A 20307-nucleotide genomic window follows, 5' to 3' on the forward strand; every position below is an offset into this window, starting at 1 on the left:
TCTTTTGCCATCCAATTTAAGTGAAGGAAATTTTACATGATTGTATGTATATTTATGGATATTGTCCTTCAACTTGTAATTTACTTCTATCTTTCAACTTTTTCCTTTTGCTAACAAATGATAAACACTTGTCTAGTCATAAAATGAAATTTTGGATGCATTAAATTATTTTACATTTATATTTTATTTATAAATCAGAAATTATCTTAAACCCGAATTAATATTGTTATACCTTCACCTTAAACCTTTTCGTTAAGACAATCAACTATCTAAAAAACCTAATGACACAAGTTCACCATTGCTTCACCTTTGCCTAAACATTATGTTTAATGAGCTCGCACAATTTACAGAAAACATATTGGAAAAGGATTCTTGATGACGCCCAACAATCCATTACATCTATCATACCCATGTTCCTTTAGGTCGACTCCAACAATACCTTAAACTAACATCAATCACTCTATCATGACACTTTTACTTTGACGGTGAAGACTAATAATATTCATAAACGAACCCATAGCATAACATGATGGAAGATCATGTACATGTACATAAAAACCAGCAAATGAACAATCTACCTACTCCAGATTTCCCCCCTTGAAAGTTGATGAATTAGAAGAACGCAGTAGTTAAAAAAGACCATGGTCCCTCTGAGACCATTTTCTTCAGATCTATAATGTGAAAAAAAAAAAAAAAAGAGTCCTCCCAATATTTAAAAGGATAAATGCACTTTACTGCATTTAAACTCATGTCTTCTTATATTGATAATAATATCAATACCAATCGAATTAAGACTCAATCGACCACCCAACACTTATTTAGTATATAATGACAATTATAAATTCTAATATTTTAATAAATTTACACTTAAACCCTTCATCTTTTATATAAAATAATAATATATTCTAAAACTATTGATTAGTTAAGTTAATGAATTCTTAGAGCATTGGACCACATCTTAAAAAGAAAATAAAAATGGCCATAAAGCTATATTATCCTTCCACTCTTTTGAGATTTTATGCAAAATTATTTTATATTTATTTATTAAAATATTATTTAATATATTAGTCATCGAATATTTTAATTTCACAAACGAATTAAAAAATACTATATATATTTCATTTATTTATTTTAAATATTAAATTTTAATCCCCATGTAAAATTTCAAAATAATATTAATAAATATATCAAATAATTATTAAAATATTATTTATTTTCCCAATTTCGAATCACATTCATATTCGATTGGCATTTATTCCAATGATTTTGAAAACACAATTTAATTGTCGATTCCTTTTAAAGATTTAATTAATCAAGATTTTAGTTTTATCTAATCACAACAATGATATAACTATAGAATTTTTTTTTTTGGAGGGACTAACTATGGGAAAATTTAATTGCTTGTTTACGGGTTAAGATTTCGACAATTTTTAATTAATTTCAAAAGGAAAAAATATAAAATATTTATTTTTTAAAATATACTCAATAATTAATAAAAAATGAAATTAATTCGTATATTTTATTTTTAAATTATTTATATTCGAATTCAAGCTATAATTAAGCTTGACTCCATTTCTGTAAACTTCAAAAAAAAAAAAAAAAAAAGAGAGGAGCTAGTTAGGTAATTTCATTTATATAAAGTTTAAATTAAATTGAAAATTATTAGCCACTTAAATGTATTCGGATTTACTTCCCAAATTGTGACCAGCATTTTCAAGAAAAATAATAAAAAAGTTAATTGTACTAGTTATCCTTAAACAATGATCCTCATTTTAAATTGATCCTTAAATTTTAAATTATTCTAATTCCATCCCTAAACTATTAAGATTATATCAATTAAGTAAATTTGTTACTAAAATAATTAATTTAATTGTTAAATGACATATAAATATTATGTAGCTAAATTTAAAATGAAAATTTTAAGGAAAAATTGAACGTTATCGCATACTATAAAACTTCTACAAAACTTTGAAAACCTTAAAACTAAAATTTTTAAAACATCTATTTTATAAGATTAGTTTTTTCTTAAATTTTTATTTAAATTATGTCACGTTAGGAATTCTTTAAAATTTAAAGGGTAAACTACATTAGTAATCACCTAATTATATTTTTTCTTTTTGGTCATTCAACTATTTTGAATTTTTGGGTGTTTTCATTTTTATGTTATCTAAGCGATGATAAAAAAGAAAAATTTGAATAGTTGTGTGATCATTTTGTAATTTTTCATAATTAAGTGACAAAAAAATATTTATGTGACTGCTAATGTATTTTATCCTTTAATATTCATTTTCATAATTTTTATTTTAAATTATTTCACATTATAAATTCTTCAAAATTTAAAATTACTTATAAGATAAACTTTATGAGTAAAAGTATTATAAAGACCCATGTATTAAGAGTGATTATATTATACCCATTTTTGTAAATTAAATTAAAGAGTAAATCGATCATTCTATTAAAAATTTTATTCATTTATATTATTAAAAATTAATCCATTATATATTATAAAATTTTAATAATAAAAGTAAATAAAAAATTAACACAAAGATGGAGAATCCATGTTACTTTTTACCGGTTTTATGGTTACCCCGTGTCTCGTGTATTACGGTTATTCCTTGGCCAACACAAGGCGATATATGTCTTCTTATATATAATATTTTCCCCGCGATTCTTCCCTCGAGCGGTATTTCCGTAGAATTAGAAGAAAAAAGAAAAGAAGAAAAGACTCGTGGAAGCTCTGCCCGTGTGCTGCGTGGTATGGTGCTGACACGGCCAAGCAAAATGGTGGCTACCAATTCATTCTCTCTTCTTCTTCTTCTTCAGAAAAAAATGGCGTTTTATACGATAGGCAAACCCTAACGATCTTTCTCCGCTTTTACTCTTTCTAGTTTCTTTTTTTTTTCCCCTCTCTTTTTGGCTGATTTTCGCTGTAAATATATTCAGGTAGAATTTCTCATATCTTTTTCATTGATTCTTTTCTACATTGCCTTATTGCATGACTCTTTTTTTTTAACGTTTTGGTTTCTGGTTTTGTTGGCGCGAAAAGGATGGGGGAGTCAGCGAAGGTGTTGTATATAGTTGTGGTGGATGAAGGCGAGAAAGGAGATGAAACGCTGTCGTTTCGATACACGCGTCCTGTTCTTCAAGGCACTCTTCAACTCATGGGATGTAAAGCTCGTCATGCCTTTAAGGTTTAAAAAAAAAAAAAAAAAAATCATATTCTTGTGTGTGTGTGTGTGTGTGTGTTTTGCTTAGATGAATTTTGGTTTGATTTTTGTTTGATTATGAATTTGTGATTTAATCTCGATTTCTGTTTGGTTGACGCATTGAAAGATCTGGACTGTTTCTAACGTGTTTTCTAAATCCTTTTTCGATATAACATCATTTTCTGCTTTAGTTGCTGAGTCAATAGAATATTAGTTTTAAGAAATTGATAGTGACATTTTTTTTTAAAAATTCTTTATTGTGTCGTTGTCATAGAATTTTCATTTTCTTAGTTTACCTTTAGAACGAGATGCTTGATGCTTAGTTTTTTGGACTATAGCTTCCAGATCAATGGAAATTATCGAAATCAATCAAGATGAAATTAGTTTTGATCCATTTCCATTTTCCGTTGGCACCTTCGAATTGTAAATATTTTTCTAGCATATGGTGATTTTATTGCCTAATAATGTTCAGTTTATCGGTTTAACTGATTAAGTTTCAGTTTGGAAACCTTTCTGTTTCTTATCGGCTTATGGAGATATTAATAATTTTATTTAGGAAAAGGCTTGAGGTTAAATTAACTGCCTTGTTTAAGAATGCATTTCGAGTTTGGGACTTGGTTTCTTTCCTCAATTAGATGCCTAATAAGAATTCATGGTACTATCCATGGTCATGGTCATGGTCATGATATGCCATTTTATATTTACTCTCATGTTTCTTTAATTGTTATGGCAATTGGATCCTTTTTCCTTAATGTCCTCTCTGTATTTCTTACCAGATTAGCCAGAGGACTTTTGAATTGATTACAAGAAAATCCTCCTACAACTCTCTACTTCAAGAGGGAAGTAAGACATTGAATTCTGACGGTTTGAAAGGAAACACCAAGAAGGAAGACATCCATCCTACTAACTTTTATAGAACAGAGGCAGGCAGTTGTTTAGTTTCTGGGGAAGATACTAGAGATAAGAGTATACCTTTTGAGTTGTACAAAAGGCGCACATCAATTGTTGTTACAAGGAAATGTTTCTTAGATGTTGTTTGCCAGGCTCTTTACGAATATAAATATGTGGGTCCAAGCGAGAGGGCTGACTTGATTTTGGCATGCAGGTATCGTGCGACATCTTATACCTGCCAAAAAGTTTGCAATGTACATGGCATATAATTAATTGCTTGCATCTAGAATCAACACACATTCCTTTTATTTTTCATCATTTCTTGGCAGTTTCTTGCTGTATTACTGGTAGCTTGGAGAATGGTAATTCACACATAGTTATTTATCTTATTTCACATGACAAATTTTCTTTTAATATTTCTAGAGATAGGCTATTCGAGTATTATTTTCTCCATGGAGGATTGTTCAATTGTCTGCCTCCTTTTTTTTCACTAACTTGTTGGTGCCTTCTCCAACAAAAGGACGGTTATTGTCACAAGTACCCATAAAGTTTTAATGTAACATGTATAGACTTTCATGCCTACTCGTAACAAAGTACGTATATGATTTGTTTTGGGATCTTGATAGTGGGTTTTAGAATAGTATTTAATCTTGTTCAATATCCTCTGCTTTGGGTTCTTCAAATCAGATGGAAGTACCAACTTGTCTTCTCTTGTAACTGTACTTGCTCTTCACTGCAGAATCCGGGAGAGGAAGGAATCTATAACCGTGCTGTTGTGTGGCACTAGTGGTTGTGGCAAATCTACTTTGTCTGCTTTGCTGGTATTTTTGTTTTGCTTTGCATATTAATGTGTGTGGCAGTAATGGTTGTAACTGCATTTCCCATAATAGCTAATCTTAGTGCTTTTGATAATGTCAGGCTAGCAGGTTGGGAGTTACTACTGTAATTTCAACTGACTCTATTCGTCACATGATGAGGAGTTTTGTAGATGAAAAGGAAAATCCATTACTTTGGGCTTCAACCTACCATGCTGGGGAGTGTTTAGATCCTGTTGCAGTTGCACAAGCGAAGGCTAAAAAGAAGGCAAAAAAATTGGCAGGCACTGCACAATCATTTCCTAAAGGTGAGCGAGCTGATGGTTCTTCAGCTAGCAAGTGTGATGCCCAACCAATGGAGAGTGGTTCTATTTGTACTGAATTGATTGGTCCCAAACAGATAGCAGTTGAAGGATTTAAGGCACAAAGTGAGATGGTCATTGACAGTCTAGATAGATTGATTACCGCATGGGAAGAGAGAAAAGAGTCTGTAATTATTGAGGGTGTTCACTTAAGCCTTACTTTTGTTGTAAGTAGACTTTTGGTTTGTTCATTTCCCGAAGTTGACATCTTTTATTATTACACCGATTTACTTTTTCTTTGTGAGCAGATGGGGCTTATGAGGAAACACCCCTCAATTATACCATTCATGATATACATTTCGAATGAAGACAAACACTTGGAAAGATTTGCAGTTCGTGCAAAGTACATGACATTGGACCCTGCAAAAAACAAGTATGTGAAATACATAAAGAATATCAGGGCGATACAAGATTATCTATGTAAACGAGCTGACAAGCATCTGGTTCCCAAAATAAACAACACAAATGTCGACAGAAGTGTGGCAGCCATACATGCTACAGTTTTCAGTTGTTTCCGCAGGCATGAAGCTGGGGAGCCACTTTATGATCCTGTAGCAAATACAGTTGGTGTTATTTACGATGAATACAAGAAATGTGCTGCCAATTCACTGAGCTCCAAGGGAATGTTTCAGTTGATCCAGAGGCAAGGTTCTTCTAGGCAATTGATGGCTCTTCTCAACACTGATGGGTCTGTGGCAAAAGCTTGGCCGGTTAAATCAGTTGATAGTAATGGAAGGCCCATCTCTGGCCATATGTGTCCGGGTGGAGTAGGCCTTCCGTTGTATGGACCTTTACAAATTGGCAAGGCTGAACCTGTTAATCTTCAATTTGGTAACTTCGGAATCAGTGCCTGGCCTAGTGATGGTGGCACTAGTCGTGCTGGAAGCGTGGATGACTTGAGATGCGATGCAGCTGATACAGGCAGTAGACATCATTCTTCTTGTGGCAGTTCACCAAGGATGTCCGATTGTCCTGCAAAGGAGGTAGCATCTTTCTATGATTTTTTTTATGAGTGTGGAAATGCTGTGCCTATTTTGGGCTTATTAGTTCTCTTTCTGTCTCACAGCTAAAAGAAGAAATTTCAGAGTTTGGCAGTGATGATGAAGAAGTTGATGATCCACCCGAGGTGGACAGTGATGAAGATTTTGCCGACCGTCACAAACAGTTCCAAGAAGAGGTATGAACACGTCTTAGATTCTACAAGAGGTGAAAATATGCATCATTGTCACATTGACTTTAGAGATCAATTTGCAATCGGCAGCTCAACCTGCCATGCAATTGGGCCCAAACAAGTTACCAGTTTTTATTATTTGTGTTGTTGTGCTTGATGTTCATGACATGGGCTTATCCATTTATCGGTGAATGTATCTGAGAGGTCCCTCTATTATAGGGACTTCATCAAATTAGTCCCTCTACTATTGAATGGATCGATTTAGTTTTTGTACAATTAAAAAGAATCAAATAAGGCCAAATTGAAATAGAGTTAACATTTACCCTTTATATAAAGGAATCATTCCTGTTTGTTGTAGGTAATTGATCCAATATCGCAAGCCAAGTGATAATAACAGAGGGACTAATTTGATCCAGTCCCTTTAATACAGGGACCTCCTAAGTAGTTTAACTTCCATTTATCCACATTGTTAGCTTGGTTCAGTGAGATGTTGGATGATTGAAGTGGCAATAGGTTCTGCTTTCTAGTACGTATACCTTTTCATGCTTCATGCTAATTGGACTTCAGTCTAATTTTTCTCCGTTCCTGTTTTATAGGTAGGCTCCGTTGATGAAGGCTCAACAAAGTCGGATGAAGAGTACGATGATCTGGCAATGGAGGATATGGTGGAGAATGATGACCGGTTAGAGGACGAAGACCGTCGTGGTAAGGTAATAGTAAGTTCCGAGGACCAAGCAACTCCCACAAAAGGGGATAAAGCTAGCAAGAGTGATCAGTTATCTGTGCCTAGGGAGAAAAGCGAGAAGGGGTTTGCTAGAATGAGGAAACGCTCCCTTAGCAATCCAGACATGAAGAAGCACGTATCAATAATCAACGATTGCATACTTTCCAGAACCCCCGAGCGGTAGCAATACAGTTTTTTTTTCTCGACGATGGTAAACTAATGCAAGTTGCTAACCAACCCTTTCCATCCTCTATTCTCGTGTATAGTGATGCTTTGGTATGGTTGGCAATAACATTATGAGCAAAATATAGGGTTCTTAATTGGTCGTGTCTGAATGACCGAATTAGGGACGTAATAAGTTATGTTTGGTCGATGAAGTCACGATTATGTCTACTTCGACCTGGATACTATCATGCTCCATACAAATTTATGGGATATGTGATTAAAATTTTAAATATTATGTTAACATTTATATTTTAATATATAGTTTTATTAATTGGTAGATTACGAACTGAAGGGGTTGTAAGTTATAGCTCGATAGATAGAACCGGGTGGGGGTCTAAAAAAGTTTAATGATACGACATATGTTATTGTCTGTTAATAGTATGATTATTAAAAGTTTGATCTAATTTTTATTTTTAAATAAAAAGAATAAAATATAATTTGATTGTTAGTATGATAACTTTTATAGTATTTTACCTTAATTTTACTTATTTAAAAATATTTTGATGCATTGTGATTTATTTTGATTTTGGAACAAATTGATAAACAGGAGAAGAAAGAGATACATCATTCCCTTAAAAATTGGTAAAGAAAATATTGTTTAATATAATTATTCATTTGTTTATAAATTGATAAAAATAGTTCTGAAATTTTATTTGATTTTATGTTATTATTATATTTTTCACATATGTTTAAATTATATAAAACATACATTTTACGAAAAAGAGAGTAAATTTTAATAAATAAAAACAATTCAACATCGACAAAGGCATTATTTTATTTTGAAAATAGACGAATTGAAATATTAGAGAAAACGAAATGAGGGGGAAAAGGAAAGTCCAAAGAAGAAAAAAAAAAAGGGAGTCAAACGTCAATTTCAAAAAAGACAGGGGCATTATTCACAAAAAAAAGACATGGGCAATTCAAAGCAAGGACAAAAAAAGATGAAATTTAAAACATAGTAGAAAATAGCTGTGCATGGTCGTGTCTTGTTTTTTGCAATTTTGAATTCCGCCTGAAATTGGTCTCTGCCTCAATATTTCTCTTTTAAATTCTTATTAGGAAATTTTTTTCCTTTTATATTCCTATAAGTATAATTCTTTTGAAGATCTCCTTAACCCTCTGAGAATCTCCCAAATTTTAACTCTTTTGATTTTTTTTGAGATTTCTCAAAGAACAAAAAAGGTAAATTAATCATTATTTTTCTGTTTCTCTTCTTCTTCTTATGATTGTTTATTTTAATTGCTTTGTTATCATCGATTCTTATGTTTAAATTGTTGGGTTTTTTCTTGGCCAAGTTTTTAATGGGTTTCGTTTGAATTAATCTGGGTTTCCTTTAGTTTTTGAAGTCATTAAAATTTTTCTAACTATTTTACTCTTTTTTTTTTAATTTTTTTTTTTGTAATGATAGAACTGGAATTGAAAAGCTGGGGTTTTTGGTGAGTGAATCTTTTTTTTTTCATTTAACAGATTAATTTCTTTGGTTTTAATGTTGCTCTACAATTAGCTTGTATTTTATGTTGTTTTCTGCTGTTTCATTGAATGTTCTAATCTAGCTTAATTCTTTGAGTTCTAATAAGTGGGGATTATGATGCTTTTAATTGTATGCTTTAAAGCTAATTTATGTTTTTTAATGTTTTGGTCACTCTTGTTATAAAGATGGGATTAATGTAGTGAATTCTAAAAAGATGCTGTATTAGTGAGTGTTAATTGTGGGGATTTTGTTGTTCATCATGCTATATAAACTGAATTTCAGAAATCCCATTCTGGGTTTTGCTTGTTGATGCAAATAGCTTCTTTGTTGTTCATATATAATATCTTTCAAATGGATTATGAACTTTGATATCAATGAACATACTAGGGTATATACATGTTTAAAAATGGAGGCATTTTAGTTCAATGGTGATCTATTTTTTTGTACGGTTACCTTGGTGGAAGCATGCTTGATCCATGTTCTGTATATTGCGATGGTTGTTAATGCTAAAGTTGAATAGCTTTTGCTTATGGTTGTGGGATCGAGGCCCCTTCTAATTCTACTATCTACACCATCACGATTGATTCGTCCTCGTTAGAAAGTTGGGACATGGTCTTAAGCTTTTTACTGCGTTTTTTGCCGGTGTTGCTTATATTATGCCTCGTTTTTGTTTTGCTGTTTTCTCAACAATTTGTTTTGCAACATGCACCGTTATTTTCAAGCTTGCCCTATAATGGCACCATTCTTTGTTGCTCATATATTCGTTCTTGACCCGAGGTTTAGTTGGCTGTGGCAAACTTTCGTTCATATGATAATGTTTTAGTACCGTTCTCTATTAGAAAGTCTGGACATAGTCTTGAGCTTTTTACTTCATTTTTTGCTGACATTTTTGATATATGCCTCATTTTTTGTTTTCTATTTTCTCAACAACCTGTTTTGCAGCATGCACTATTCTTTCCAAGCTTGCCCCATATTGCATACTTCAAAGGATCAAAATGGCACCATTATTTGTTGCTTATATTTTTGTTCTTGACCAAGGTTTAGTGGCTGTGGCAAACTTCAGTTCATATGATAATGTTTTAGTACCATTCACCATCACTAACGATTCGTCCTCTGCTCTCTATTAGAAAATCAGGACATATCCTTGAGCTTTTTACTGCGTTTTTGCCGATGTTACTGAAATTATGCCTCTCTTCTTTTTTTTTTTTCTTATTTTCTCAACAGTCTGTTTTGCAACATGCACCATTCTTTTCGAGCTTGCCGTATAATGGCACCATTCTTTGTAGCTCATATATTTGTTTTTGAACTAGGTTTAGTTGGCTGTGGCAAACTTTTGTTCATACAATAATGTTTTAGGACGCTCATTTGCATTTAAATTCAATCTTTCTTGGTTGTTTTTCTTTGTAGCATCAAAAGTGTTTGTTAATAATTTACATGTTTTGTTAAGCTTTCAAATGCTTACTTACAATATGAATAATTGTTTTATTTCAGGCTCCTGTGTATTCTTTCGGTTATGATTTAGCCCTGTTAGCCTTGAGTATCACTTCTCATTATGAACAACCAATATGGTGAAGATGGAGTAAGTTACAGAATTTGGTGACTATTCTGACTGCTAAAGTTTTACGGAGTTTAAAACATTTGATCTTCCTTTCTTTCTCGTGTAGGATGAAGCCACTGTTATGGGGTTTGAAGTGCCGAGATCACCTGATTCAAGTTATAATAATGTGTACCCCGTATATGAAGACGATGCACGTGACCCGCCTGTTGTCCCTCCTCACCTACATCGTACCATGCTTAGCTGCCCTGCAAGCATAAATGCTTCCGGGAGTCTTCCTTTACCCGGCAATGTGATTTTAAACCATCTTTACATTGAAAACCGAGAGGCACCAAGATCGGTAGTGGCACTTGGATTCACTCAACGATTCCGTTCGAAGTATGTTACCGTCATACTATACAAACCGGTTCCAAGAAGAGGGAGTACTGGTACTTAAAACATACGGGAACCGGTAACAGTGCTCCCTGTCGGGTCACTCGGTTTGCCGTAGTGATGAAATTAGTTTGCAATAGACTCAAATACTGAATTTAGCTGAAAGAGTATTTATTGTTTTTTCAGAGTCATTGTTGAACCTGAAAGTTATGACATTTGACATGAAATTTCAGTTATGCTTTTGAGGGTAGAGTTTGCTATATACATATAAGCCTTTCACTTTACTCTGTTAATCTGTATCTGTGGTGTTTTGAATATGGGTGTAACCGAGCTCGAGCCGTAGAAAGTTCGAGCTCGACTCAAAATGTGAGCTTCAAAGCTCGGTCTAAAATTTAAATTTATTTTTCACAAATTTAGTCTCTTTATTTTTAAATTTAAAAATTTAAGTCTAATTATTAATATTGTTAAATTTATTGGTGTGATATTTAAAAAAAAACTCATTTGATAGTAACGTAAGTAAAAAAGATGCGTATTAATACACTTGAATTTAACAAAATTAGGATTAAATTTTAAATTTACAAAAGATATAGGGATTTATGTCGCATTTGCACCTAACGATTATTACGTATTAAATGAGAAGGATTAATGGTCTAATACAAACATCAAATAAATAAACCAATTAAATTGCTGAAATTAGTCTAAAAGGATATAGAGTAAATTACATTAGTAGTTATCCAATTATTAGTAAATTTTTTTAGTCACTCAATTATAAAAAGTTATAAAATAGTCATCCAACTATTAGTAAATTTTCTTTTTGGTCACCCAACTATGAAAATTTATAAAGTGAACATCCAACTATTCAACTTTAATCTAATATATAGGGATTAATTTATCTAATTTTCAAGTAAAGGGTGCAAAATGTGATTTGACTCCTAATATAGGGACTTTTATGGCACTTTTACCATTTGTTACTTTTTTTAAATACAAAAAACTGCCGACTGCCATATTTTTACAACACTCTCTTTTCACGTTGGTATTTAATTGTTTTTATTTTATCTAATATAAAATAATTAAAAAATTCATAGATAACAGATAAATTATATATTTATATTTTTCTATATTTATTTATATGCATTTCATTCATGCATAAAGCCATAAAACGTGTGGAATAAGTAAATAAACACAAAAGAATATTCTAAGAACGCCCACACCTAACTAACTTCCGACCAAAATTGGGCTTTTAGTTTTTCAAAGCTCTTTTTTTATATATAAGGAAAAAAAAAATAAAAGTTGAAAACCATTCCTATTTGGTCAAATCCTTCCCGCGTAAATCACCCTCTTTTCCCCGTTATCCATGGTGGCCTCGCCGTTGACGGCGATGAACGGCGAGAGAGCCGTGGTTTTCTTCTTCGTCTTCCGTGTTCTCTCTTCTCTCCCCCTTTCTCTCCTCCCTCATGCCCTTTCCCTCTCTCTCCTCTCCGTTTTTTCTCTCTTCGTCGAGATCCGCGCCGATGGTTGCCTCTCCCTCTTCAAAACCAGGTAAGTTATTCTCTCCTTTTTTTTTCATTTTCAGTGTGAGAATTAGGGTTTTAGAGAATCTTAATTCATTAAATTAAAGAATTTTGATATGAAAGTTCAATGAACCTTTGTTTGTTTTAATAGGCCAGGTGCTTCATCAGGAATTATGTTAGGTGCAGTTACGTTGCCTACTATGATGCTGTCGAAGTTGATTCAGCTTTCAAGAGCTTTCTCTTTGCAACAAATTGAGATTGGAGGTACCTCGTTTTCGCCTTGAGGAATGTTGTATTAGTTGGATTTAGCAAAGCAAATTATATTTATTTTTATGTTTGTTTTAAATTTTGTTTTTTAGAGCTTGAACATATGACGATGCAATTTTGGGCTGCATCGGCTTGTTGCTGCGGTGTGCTTATATTTCTCTCCATTCTTATGTGGCGCGCTTCCTACAATAAGAATCCACATTTCTCCTGTAGTGTTTGGGATGCAAAGTTTAGCTTAAGCTGTGTCATTTTATTTTCGGTGGTTTGCTGTATATCGCTTGCTACAATATCTCATACTGGTAAGTTGGTTGTTTTGTTATTATGGTATTGCTTTTTTTTCTGTCTCGTGCCTTGAGTAAGCTGTGAAGATGAAAATTTGACATATTTTTCTTGCATTTAGTAACCTTGTTTTTTCCCCTCTGCATATAGGTTTTAACACAGCATTAAAGTTACTGTGGTTGCTATGTCATGGATTTGCTGCAGTGAAATTAATTCAACATCTTCTCAATACTTTCCCTTGTTGTGCTTCAATTGGTTTGTTTCGTGCTGCAATTTCTATCTGACAATGTCTCTTACCCAACTCACTGAAAAGATTAAATTTTTTAATACCCCTCAAATTGCAGGAGAAGCACTTTTGTTGACTTCAGGCCTTGTACTCTATTTCGGTGACATGTTGGCATGTACCATTTCAAAGGTTAGTTAGGGTTGCTTTATCACACTGGACTCAGGCTGCTTTGGCTGAAAAGGTCCGCAGTTTAGCCTTTTAGTGTTAACTATATTGTTTGAACAGGTTTGTAGATTGTTGGTTTCACCAGAGTTGGTGTCCATACGTTATGGAATTAAAAGAAGTGAGATAGGTATTATCATCCAGGTATGAATCCTCAAGTGATGAAATTCTTTGTAAAATGATCTAGCTTGATTGTAAAAGCTGCTTTCTTCTATGTAGGGTGTTCTGCTTGGACTTCTTATTTTTTCAGCAGTCTTTAAATTTGTCATCCACTTATGGGAATACTTCTGGCGTGCTGACAACTCTGAGTCAAGGCAAAACAAAGAAATCAGGAGATCTCTTATATTCTTTGCTTCACTTGGATTTAACATGATTGTGGTTGCCCCATCTTGGATGATGATTGTCCTAGATTTTGATGTACATCCTATACTATGGTATATCTTTGAACAAACACTTTTCTCAATTTGATATTTATTATAATGTTGTTTATCAATATCTTGTTTTGTCGACTTTTATCTATCCTCTTTACATCTTGCAAGTGTCTTATCTTTACATCATTCATTTTTAACAGGATATTCCAGTTTGTTTTTTCGGAACCATTAAAACGACTGTCACTATGTATCTATTGGTTGGGTTTGATATATGCATCTGTCTTGAGGTTCTACAACATTTCTAAGAATAGTAAGATCGAGAGGATTCTTCTTCGGAAATATTACCATCTGCTGGCTGTTTCAATGTTTCTGCCTGCTCTTATTTACCAGGTGATCTAAGTACTGCTTGAGTATCATGTATCAGTTATTTAACAATTTTTTTTCTTTTCCACCTTTAATTCTAGCAATGGCTTGCTTGGATATTATATTGACTTTTGTAGTTACTTGTCCAGCCAAAATTTCTTGATCTAGCATTTGGTGCAGCTTTGGCAGTTTTTTTGGTATTAGAAATTATTCGAGTAAGTTCACCAAACTTGCAAATATTTGATAGATGTTGACAATTAATCAAGTAATCATGTTATATGAAGTTTTATTTTCTGTCCAAATGTTCACTAGTTAAGGTTTTTGAAGGATGACATTTTTGCAAGTGTCACAAATTAATATTTCATATTTTTGATTTATGATTTATAAGCAAGGTCTATGTTTTCTCACATGCTGGAAAACTGATTATTTATTTTAAATTTCTTGGTTGATTTTGCATAACCTTTCCTTTGTAGCCAGGTTTGGAGAATTTGGCCTTTAGGACAACTAGTGCATCAATTCATGAGTGCCTTTACAGATCATCGTGACTCTGATATCCTTATTGTAAGGTATGGCATGTTACCATTATGTAAACTAAAATGCTTATACTTGTTGCAAGAACTTTGAAGTCAGATCCCTTTTTATTTATGTAGCCATTTTTCACTTTTATTGGGATGTGCGCTTCCTATCTGGATGTCCTCGGGGTTCAATGATCGGCCTCTTATCCCTTTTGCTGGAATTTTAAGCCTTGGCATTGGAGATACGATGGTAAGTGCACCTTTTGTTTCTATTTGGGCCTTCAATTTCTTTCCATTTCAAATTTCTCACATTTGCACTTGCCTTAATTTCTAGATATTTTGAAATTGACGTTCATATATTACTAGAACATCTGTTCTCCAAAAGATTATTACCCCACTCCTTCCTGGTCCCCCTTCCCACAATTTTGCGGGCAGGCTCTTTACGTTTTCCTTTAATAAAGAAAAAAGTGTTATTACACGATTATCATGCTTATTTATATTGTTCCACATATCACTATGCTTACGATGTTGTCACTAGTTGCTCTTTCCTTTTTTTTGTTTGATGTCAAATTCGCTCTTGAACTAAACTAAAAAATTTATGCAATTTTATACTTGGGTTTAGTTACTATCAAATAAATAGTTTTGACAGCCCATGTGAACATGGCCAAAGTTCTCAAACCTAGACAAGCATTCTACCCCAAGCCAATCAAGAAAAAGAGAGAAGAGGAAACCTTAGCCATCTTTATTTAGGATTAAAAAGGCCATAATGACCCCACCACCACCACTACTTACGAAGTAACCGCAGGGAGTCCTACTTATTATGACTGTATTACCATGTAATTTACTAATTTATTAACAATAATTTGAAACCTTGTGATTATCAACTAGTACTAGAGGTTAACTATGAAAAGGTCTACAAAGTAATCAAATCGCTGCCTTTTACTCTGTCCATGATCATAAAATTGTAACTGTTTTGGTTTTTTGCTTAGGCATCTATGGTTGGCCACAAGTATGGTGTCCTTAGGTGGAGCAAAACTGGCCGTAAGAGTTTTCATTCTTTCTCATTTCTTCTTTTTATTAATTTTTAATGCTCAAGCTTTTTTGAGGAACTTTACCTGCTAACAATAACAAACTTCTTACGATTCAGAGAAAACCATTGAAGGCACTGCAGCTGGTATAGTATCTGTCCTTGCTGCTTGCTCAGTTCTGCTTCCACTTCTGGCATCCACCGGATACATTCTAACTCAGGTATCTCTCTCTCTCTCTCTCTCTCTCTCTCACACACACACGTGTGCCTGTGCACACTGATACTCCAAGATGTTGACTGATGCTCATCACAAGCACAATTGTGGCAACTTAGCTGGGAATGATTTTTGCTGAAACGTTCAATCTGGCTAAGTTGGTTTCTTTATTGAAAAAAAAAGTGCTAAAGTGTTTTTGAATTGGCATCATAAATGTATCTTGACTCTCCAGGATGAGTCAGTTCAGCCAAGGACCTAATTTATTGTTCGGGTTATCAATACATCTACATATAGTGATATCTTAAATTCCAATTTCCACAGCATTGGTTCCCTCTTCTCATTGCCGTGACCACAAGTGGTTTATTGGAGGCTTACACAGCACAACTCGATAATGCTTTTATACCACTCGTCTTCTACAGCCTTCTCTGTTTGTAAATGCATACGTTAACCTTTCCGAAAAAGATACAGTTTCTACATTGATATTTTCAAACAAAGTCCTTCACAAATGCTTCCATTCATGGAGCCGAAAGAGCCTGTAATGTACCATAACGTTTGTTTGGTTGTACTTGGTAGAATTTGTTTTACACATTGTTAGGTGAGGTGAACCACAGAACATGAAGGAATTAGCTAGTTGAGAGATAGTGATTGTTTAGTGTAGTTTATTACATGATGGTTAACCTGCAGAAGCCCAACCCTTAAAGCGTAGGCTTTTAATCTTTGGTAGTTCACTCACTCCCAACCTAATGGGGTTTGGGCTTTTCTTAGATCCAGGTTCAACCTCTAAATCTTGCTTACAAACAAGGTTTGTATTTGTCTGTACCATTTTTTTCAATGTTAATAATATGCCTGTTATGTCGTACACAAATTATTAGTTGGAAATGATCGGGTTTTCAAAAATTGAAGGGAGGGGGCCCTGAGCTTCCATTGTCTTCTGGCTAGCTCTTTTTGGCTCAATGGGTCTTGGCAGCATATCCATAATGGTAATTTCCAAGAAACCCCCAAATTCTCACTCATATACGTGTCTGTGCTTCATGTAGAATTTTCTTTTCAAATTCATTACATGTATGTTGCCATTGCCGACATATTAATATATAGAAAGAATATTGATAGTAATTAATTTTTAATCAAATGCTTGGGTTTTTTTTTTTTAATGGATGTTTAGCAAAACAAGAACAAAAGGATTAAACATAAACTAAATTAATTGAAGCTAATTGAAGTTTGTCTAATTAAGTCCAACATTAAATTCAAAATCTAAAAATAAGTTTATAAAACCTTTTCATATGCTTTTTACACGACTGGTATATTAACAATATAATTGTATCCATAGTAAACCTTGGAATTTCTATTGTGATTGATAATAGTTTTTATTTGGTTAAGATTTTTTATGAAAAAAAAATGATGGTAAAATGTTTTTGTATATGGAACAAATAAGTGAATCCATATTTACCCATTGAAAAGCTTCGTGGGCGTAGAAAAAAGTAGGAACAACTTAAAGAAAGGCTGGGGCTTGGTGTGGTAGGCAAAGGTAATGTTTGCTGCATATGCAACATAAAGGGTCCAAAGTAATTTCAAATCGCCTCCAAAAATATCTGATGACAGCTATACCTACATCCCCCCTATCAAATGTTAGCAATATTATTAATTAATCCGATTTCCCAAAGTGGTGTTGCTTAAGGCTATGTTCCCTCCTACTGTTGGGATAGCTTTGGTCAAGGTTGGGTTTTTAAAACTTAAAAAATAAACCCTAAACCCCCTAATTTTTTATTTCGAATCTTCAACATGTACATGTGAATAGGTTGATAATTAAGGTTCTTCATCTTCATAGAAAGACAAGGTAAAAATGTTAGTCAATAGTGCTGGTTTTGAACTCGTTATGCAGCCAACATACTTACACATATATATAGTATTAGATAAGATAATAAATGCAATAAGACTGAAAAGTTTCTATTGCAAATTTCAATTTGAATTTGAGTTTGAGTTTAAGCTTGAGCTTGAGCTTGAGCTTGAACTTAAATAGTTAAATTATGTTTTGAATTAAATTCAAATTTAAAATTAAATGTTGAATCAGGCTCAAACTTTCAAATCGAGTTCGAGTTCAAGCTCAAACTTAGCTCGACTACATTCCTTACCTTAAGCAAGGCAATATTTAGTGCTTCAAAGCCCCAGCATGTCTTGCAAAATTATATGTATTTGCTAACTGTTGACAGTCCTTGAGGGCCTATTAAAAAACAGTACTAGAGATACATAAATATGGGTTATTGAGCCTTGAATATATGCTAGAAGCTAAGACTAACAGACAATGTTTGCCCCATCAAAATATCTAAATCAGATATTGATACTCGGTGGATCCCATCCCATCCCATCCCATGCATTTTCTTTTTATAAAAATGGATATGAACTTTTGCACTTTTTTCCATTCCAGCTCATTTCGATGTGGGGATCCAAAAGCAAAAAAAATTCAAAATCCAAATCTGACCAAGTCATAATAAACAATTTCATGTGCAAAATTCTGTCATGTGGACCTTTGCTTGTAATAATCTGCTCATTTAGTAGGAGGACCCCCCCTCAGGGTTTCAGTCACATTCTGCTATCAAATTATAACACTCTAGAAAGCTACCTATCCTATAGAAGATGCTAGAAATGTAATTTAAGGTTTATGCAGGAATTAAAATAAACAGGGTTTTCATTTAGATTGACACTTTATAGGTCTTGTTCCATCATCAATATGCTTCAACATATAATCCCTTTTTGCCTTTTTGGCTATATGTTCTTGCAAGAGAATAATGTTGGCTTTAGTGTTTTTGGAAGATTAGGGTAAAGTATTATTTTTTAGAATTTTTATGTCGGTTTTATTGTTTATATTTATGGTTTAAAATTATATTTTTAATAATATCGTCTTTAAAATTTCAATTTATATTCTTTCCTTAAAATATATTGTGTATATGGATGGAACTAATTTTGAACCAACTTAATATGATATTAGTTTAGTTTACTATGAAAAAAAATCGATCCCATTTTATAACGAAGTTATTAGCTATAATTTTGATGGTTTTAGATCAGGAAGCTGTTCTTTTAAAGCATATATATATATATATATATATATATATATATATGACAATTAGTTTACATATCATGCATGGCAGACAAATTAAGGAGGTGACAGGTTTGAGGAATTTAAAAGCTTAATATTTCCTCTTCCAGTGATTTAAGTAAAATAAGGGTATGAATTTATATATACACGTGTACATAAATTATAATTCTTTTTATTTTTATTGTTGAATGGATGATTGATTTGATTGATTCAACATGCATCAATTCAATTTTTATTCCTGATATGCACATCATGTTCGAAAACAAATGTCTAACTAAAAAGTTGAAGTGCAATATCAATTCGGAGACTTTGGGAGTAAAGAATGATGAACTTCTCTCCTCCTCTTTTGCATATTTCATTAAATGCAACCCTTTTCAAAAGTGATTATATTAAGAAAGCCAATGTTATAGAGGGATTTTCGATTTTTTAGGAGAAATTTGTGATGAATTTCTCTATAAATCTGATATTACTTTTAATGGGATGAATTTATTCTTTCTTTAATTATTTAGAATTTTGACAAGATTAAAAATAAAATTTTTATGAAGATAATTTTAAATTTATTAAGAGATTCATTCACCATATATCATTTTAACAAATTATTTTTGTGCAAATTATTTTTACATAGTAATTAGTAGTTACATATTAGTAAAAATATAAAGACATACATACATCTTCTTCTCTGCTTAGTTAATAACATTTTTCCATTTGCTTGTAACAATTAACCCTTCATGAACGAATGCATATAAATAATTTCAAATAGAATTTTTTTCTCATTTCATTTTATTGAAATTAGTAGAAAACATGAATTAAAAAAAACATTTACTAGCTAGAGAGCTTCACTAACTACATCCACTTTTAAATTCCTAAACATAAGATACATATATATATATATATATATATATATATATATATATATATATATAACAGTTTTAAGTGTTTCAATAGCTTTGGATCATAGCTTCATAAGAAGTAGCCCAAGTGACATTAGCATTAGGATCCTCCCTTTCTTGCCCTTGCTGCTGCTGCTGCTCATCAGCTAATATCCTCTCGAGTTCGCTTGGGCAGCAAGGAACCGTAAGCGCTCCCTTGTTGTCGAAGCCATACTCTTCGGCCGCTTGTTCCAACAACATTAAGAACCTCGGGTGCGTCAAGTAACTCAACGGAACCACAAATCTCCTCGGTTCTTCACCGTGCTCAGCAACCACAGCAAAGTGACCTTCTTTCACATCATCAGGCACGTTGTTTGAACCATGGCGAGCTTCCTTGTGTTTCCATTTCTTCTTTAAAGAAAGACTCTTGTGTAACATCTCTGCAACTACCTTCAGCTTCACGATCCCATTCTTCTTGTAGTTGAGCTTAGCCATTCCTGCTAGTGTTATTGCTTTACTCAAGTGTTGATACTTGATAATACGGTTTCGTAATTGAGACA

General features: G+C 32.9%; 4 protein-coding genes across 8 annotated transcripts; 3 read left to right on the forward strand and 1 right to left on the reverse strand.

Annotated features, from left to right (window-relative positions):
* Positions 1-2627: 2627 nt before the first annotated feature.
* On the forward strand, positions 2628-7624 carry LOC108484297 (P-loop NTPase domain-containing protein LPA1 homolog 2-like). 4 transcript variants are annotated; one of them, XM_017788030.2, is made up of 8 exons: positions 2630-2943; positions 3047-3168; positions 3983-4311; positions 4837-4918; positions 5016-5441; positions 5523-6257; positions 6341-6451; positions 7042-7624. In XM_017788030.2, exons 2-8 carry the CDS (start codon positions 3088-3090, stop codon positions 7351-7353), a joined length of 2076 nt encoding a protein of 691 aa, XP_017643519.1. In that variant the 5' UTR covers positions 2630-2943; positions 3047-3087; the 3' UTR covers positions 7354-7624. The 4 variants fall into 4 exon arrangements, with proteins under 4 accessions (XP_052880200.1, XP_017643519.1, XP_017643518.1 ...); XM_017788029.2 differs by having other exon boundaries at positions 2640-2943; positions 3047-3191; XM_053024240.1 differs by having other exon boundaries at positions 2628-2943; positions 5016-6257.
* Positions 7625-8299: 675 nt separating this feature from the next.
* LOC108484521 (SNF1-related protein kinase regulatory subunit beta-3-like) lies at positions 8300-11063 on the forward strand. Of its 2 annotated transcripts, XM_017788338.2 has the most exons (4): positions 8300-8576; positions 8803-8830; positions 10357-10444; positions 10530-11063. In XM_017788338.2, exons 3-4 carry the CDS (start codon positions 10418-10420, stop codon positions 10854-10856), a joined length of 354 nt encoding a protein of 117 aa, XP_017643827.1. In that variant the 5' UTR covers positions 8300-8576; positions 8803-8830; positions 10357-10417; the 3' UTR covers positions 10857-11063. The 2 variants fall into 2 exon arrangements, with proteins under 2 accessions (XP_017643827.1, XP_017643826.1); XM_017788337.2 differs by lacking the exon at positions 8803-8830 and having other exon boundaries at positions 8301-8576.
* A 940-nt stretch (positions 11064-12003) lies between these two features.
* On the forward strand, positions 12004-16652 carry LOC108484565 (dolichol kinase EVAN-like). The gene is made up of 14 exons (XM_017788392.2): positions 12004-12331; positions 12455-12567; positions 12663-12869; positions 13000-13104; positions 13194-13264; positions 13361-13441; positions 13517-13731; positions 13869-14058; positions 14181-14246; positions 14509-14597; positions 14682-14796; positions 15536-15587; positions 15694-15794; positions 16109-16652. The coding sequence occupies exons 1-14, from the start codon at positions 12147-12149 to the stop codon at positions 16220-16222; spliced, it is 1704 nt and encodes a 567-aa protein (XP_017643881.1). The 5' UTR covers positions 12004-12146; the 3' UTR covers positions 16223-16652.
* A 3164-nt stretch (positions 16653-19816) lies between these two features.
* On the reverse strand, positions 19817-20283 carry LOC108485248 (protein SMALL AUXIN UP-REGULATED RNA 16-like). The gene has a single exon (XM_017789081.2). The coding sequence runs from the start codon at positions 20240-20242 to the stop codon at positions 19817-19819; it is 426 nt and encodes a 141-aa protein (XP_017644570.1). The 5' UTR covers positions 20243-20283.
* Positions 20284-20307: the final 24 nt, after the last annotated feature.

The sequence above is a fragment of the Gossypium arboreum genome, chromosome 13 (genome assembly GCF_025698485.1).
Source record: "Gossypium arboreum isolate Shixiya-1 chromosome 13, ASM2569848v2, whole genome shotgun sequence".
Taxonomy (NCBI): Eukaryota; Viridiplantae; Streptophyta; class Magnoliopsida; order Malvales; family Malvaceae; genus Gossypium; species Gossypium arboreum.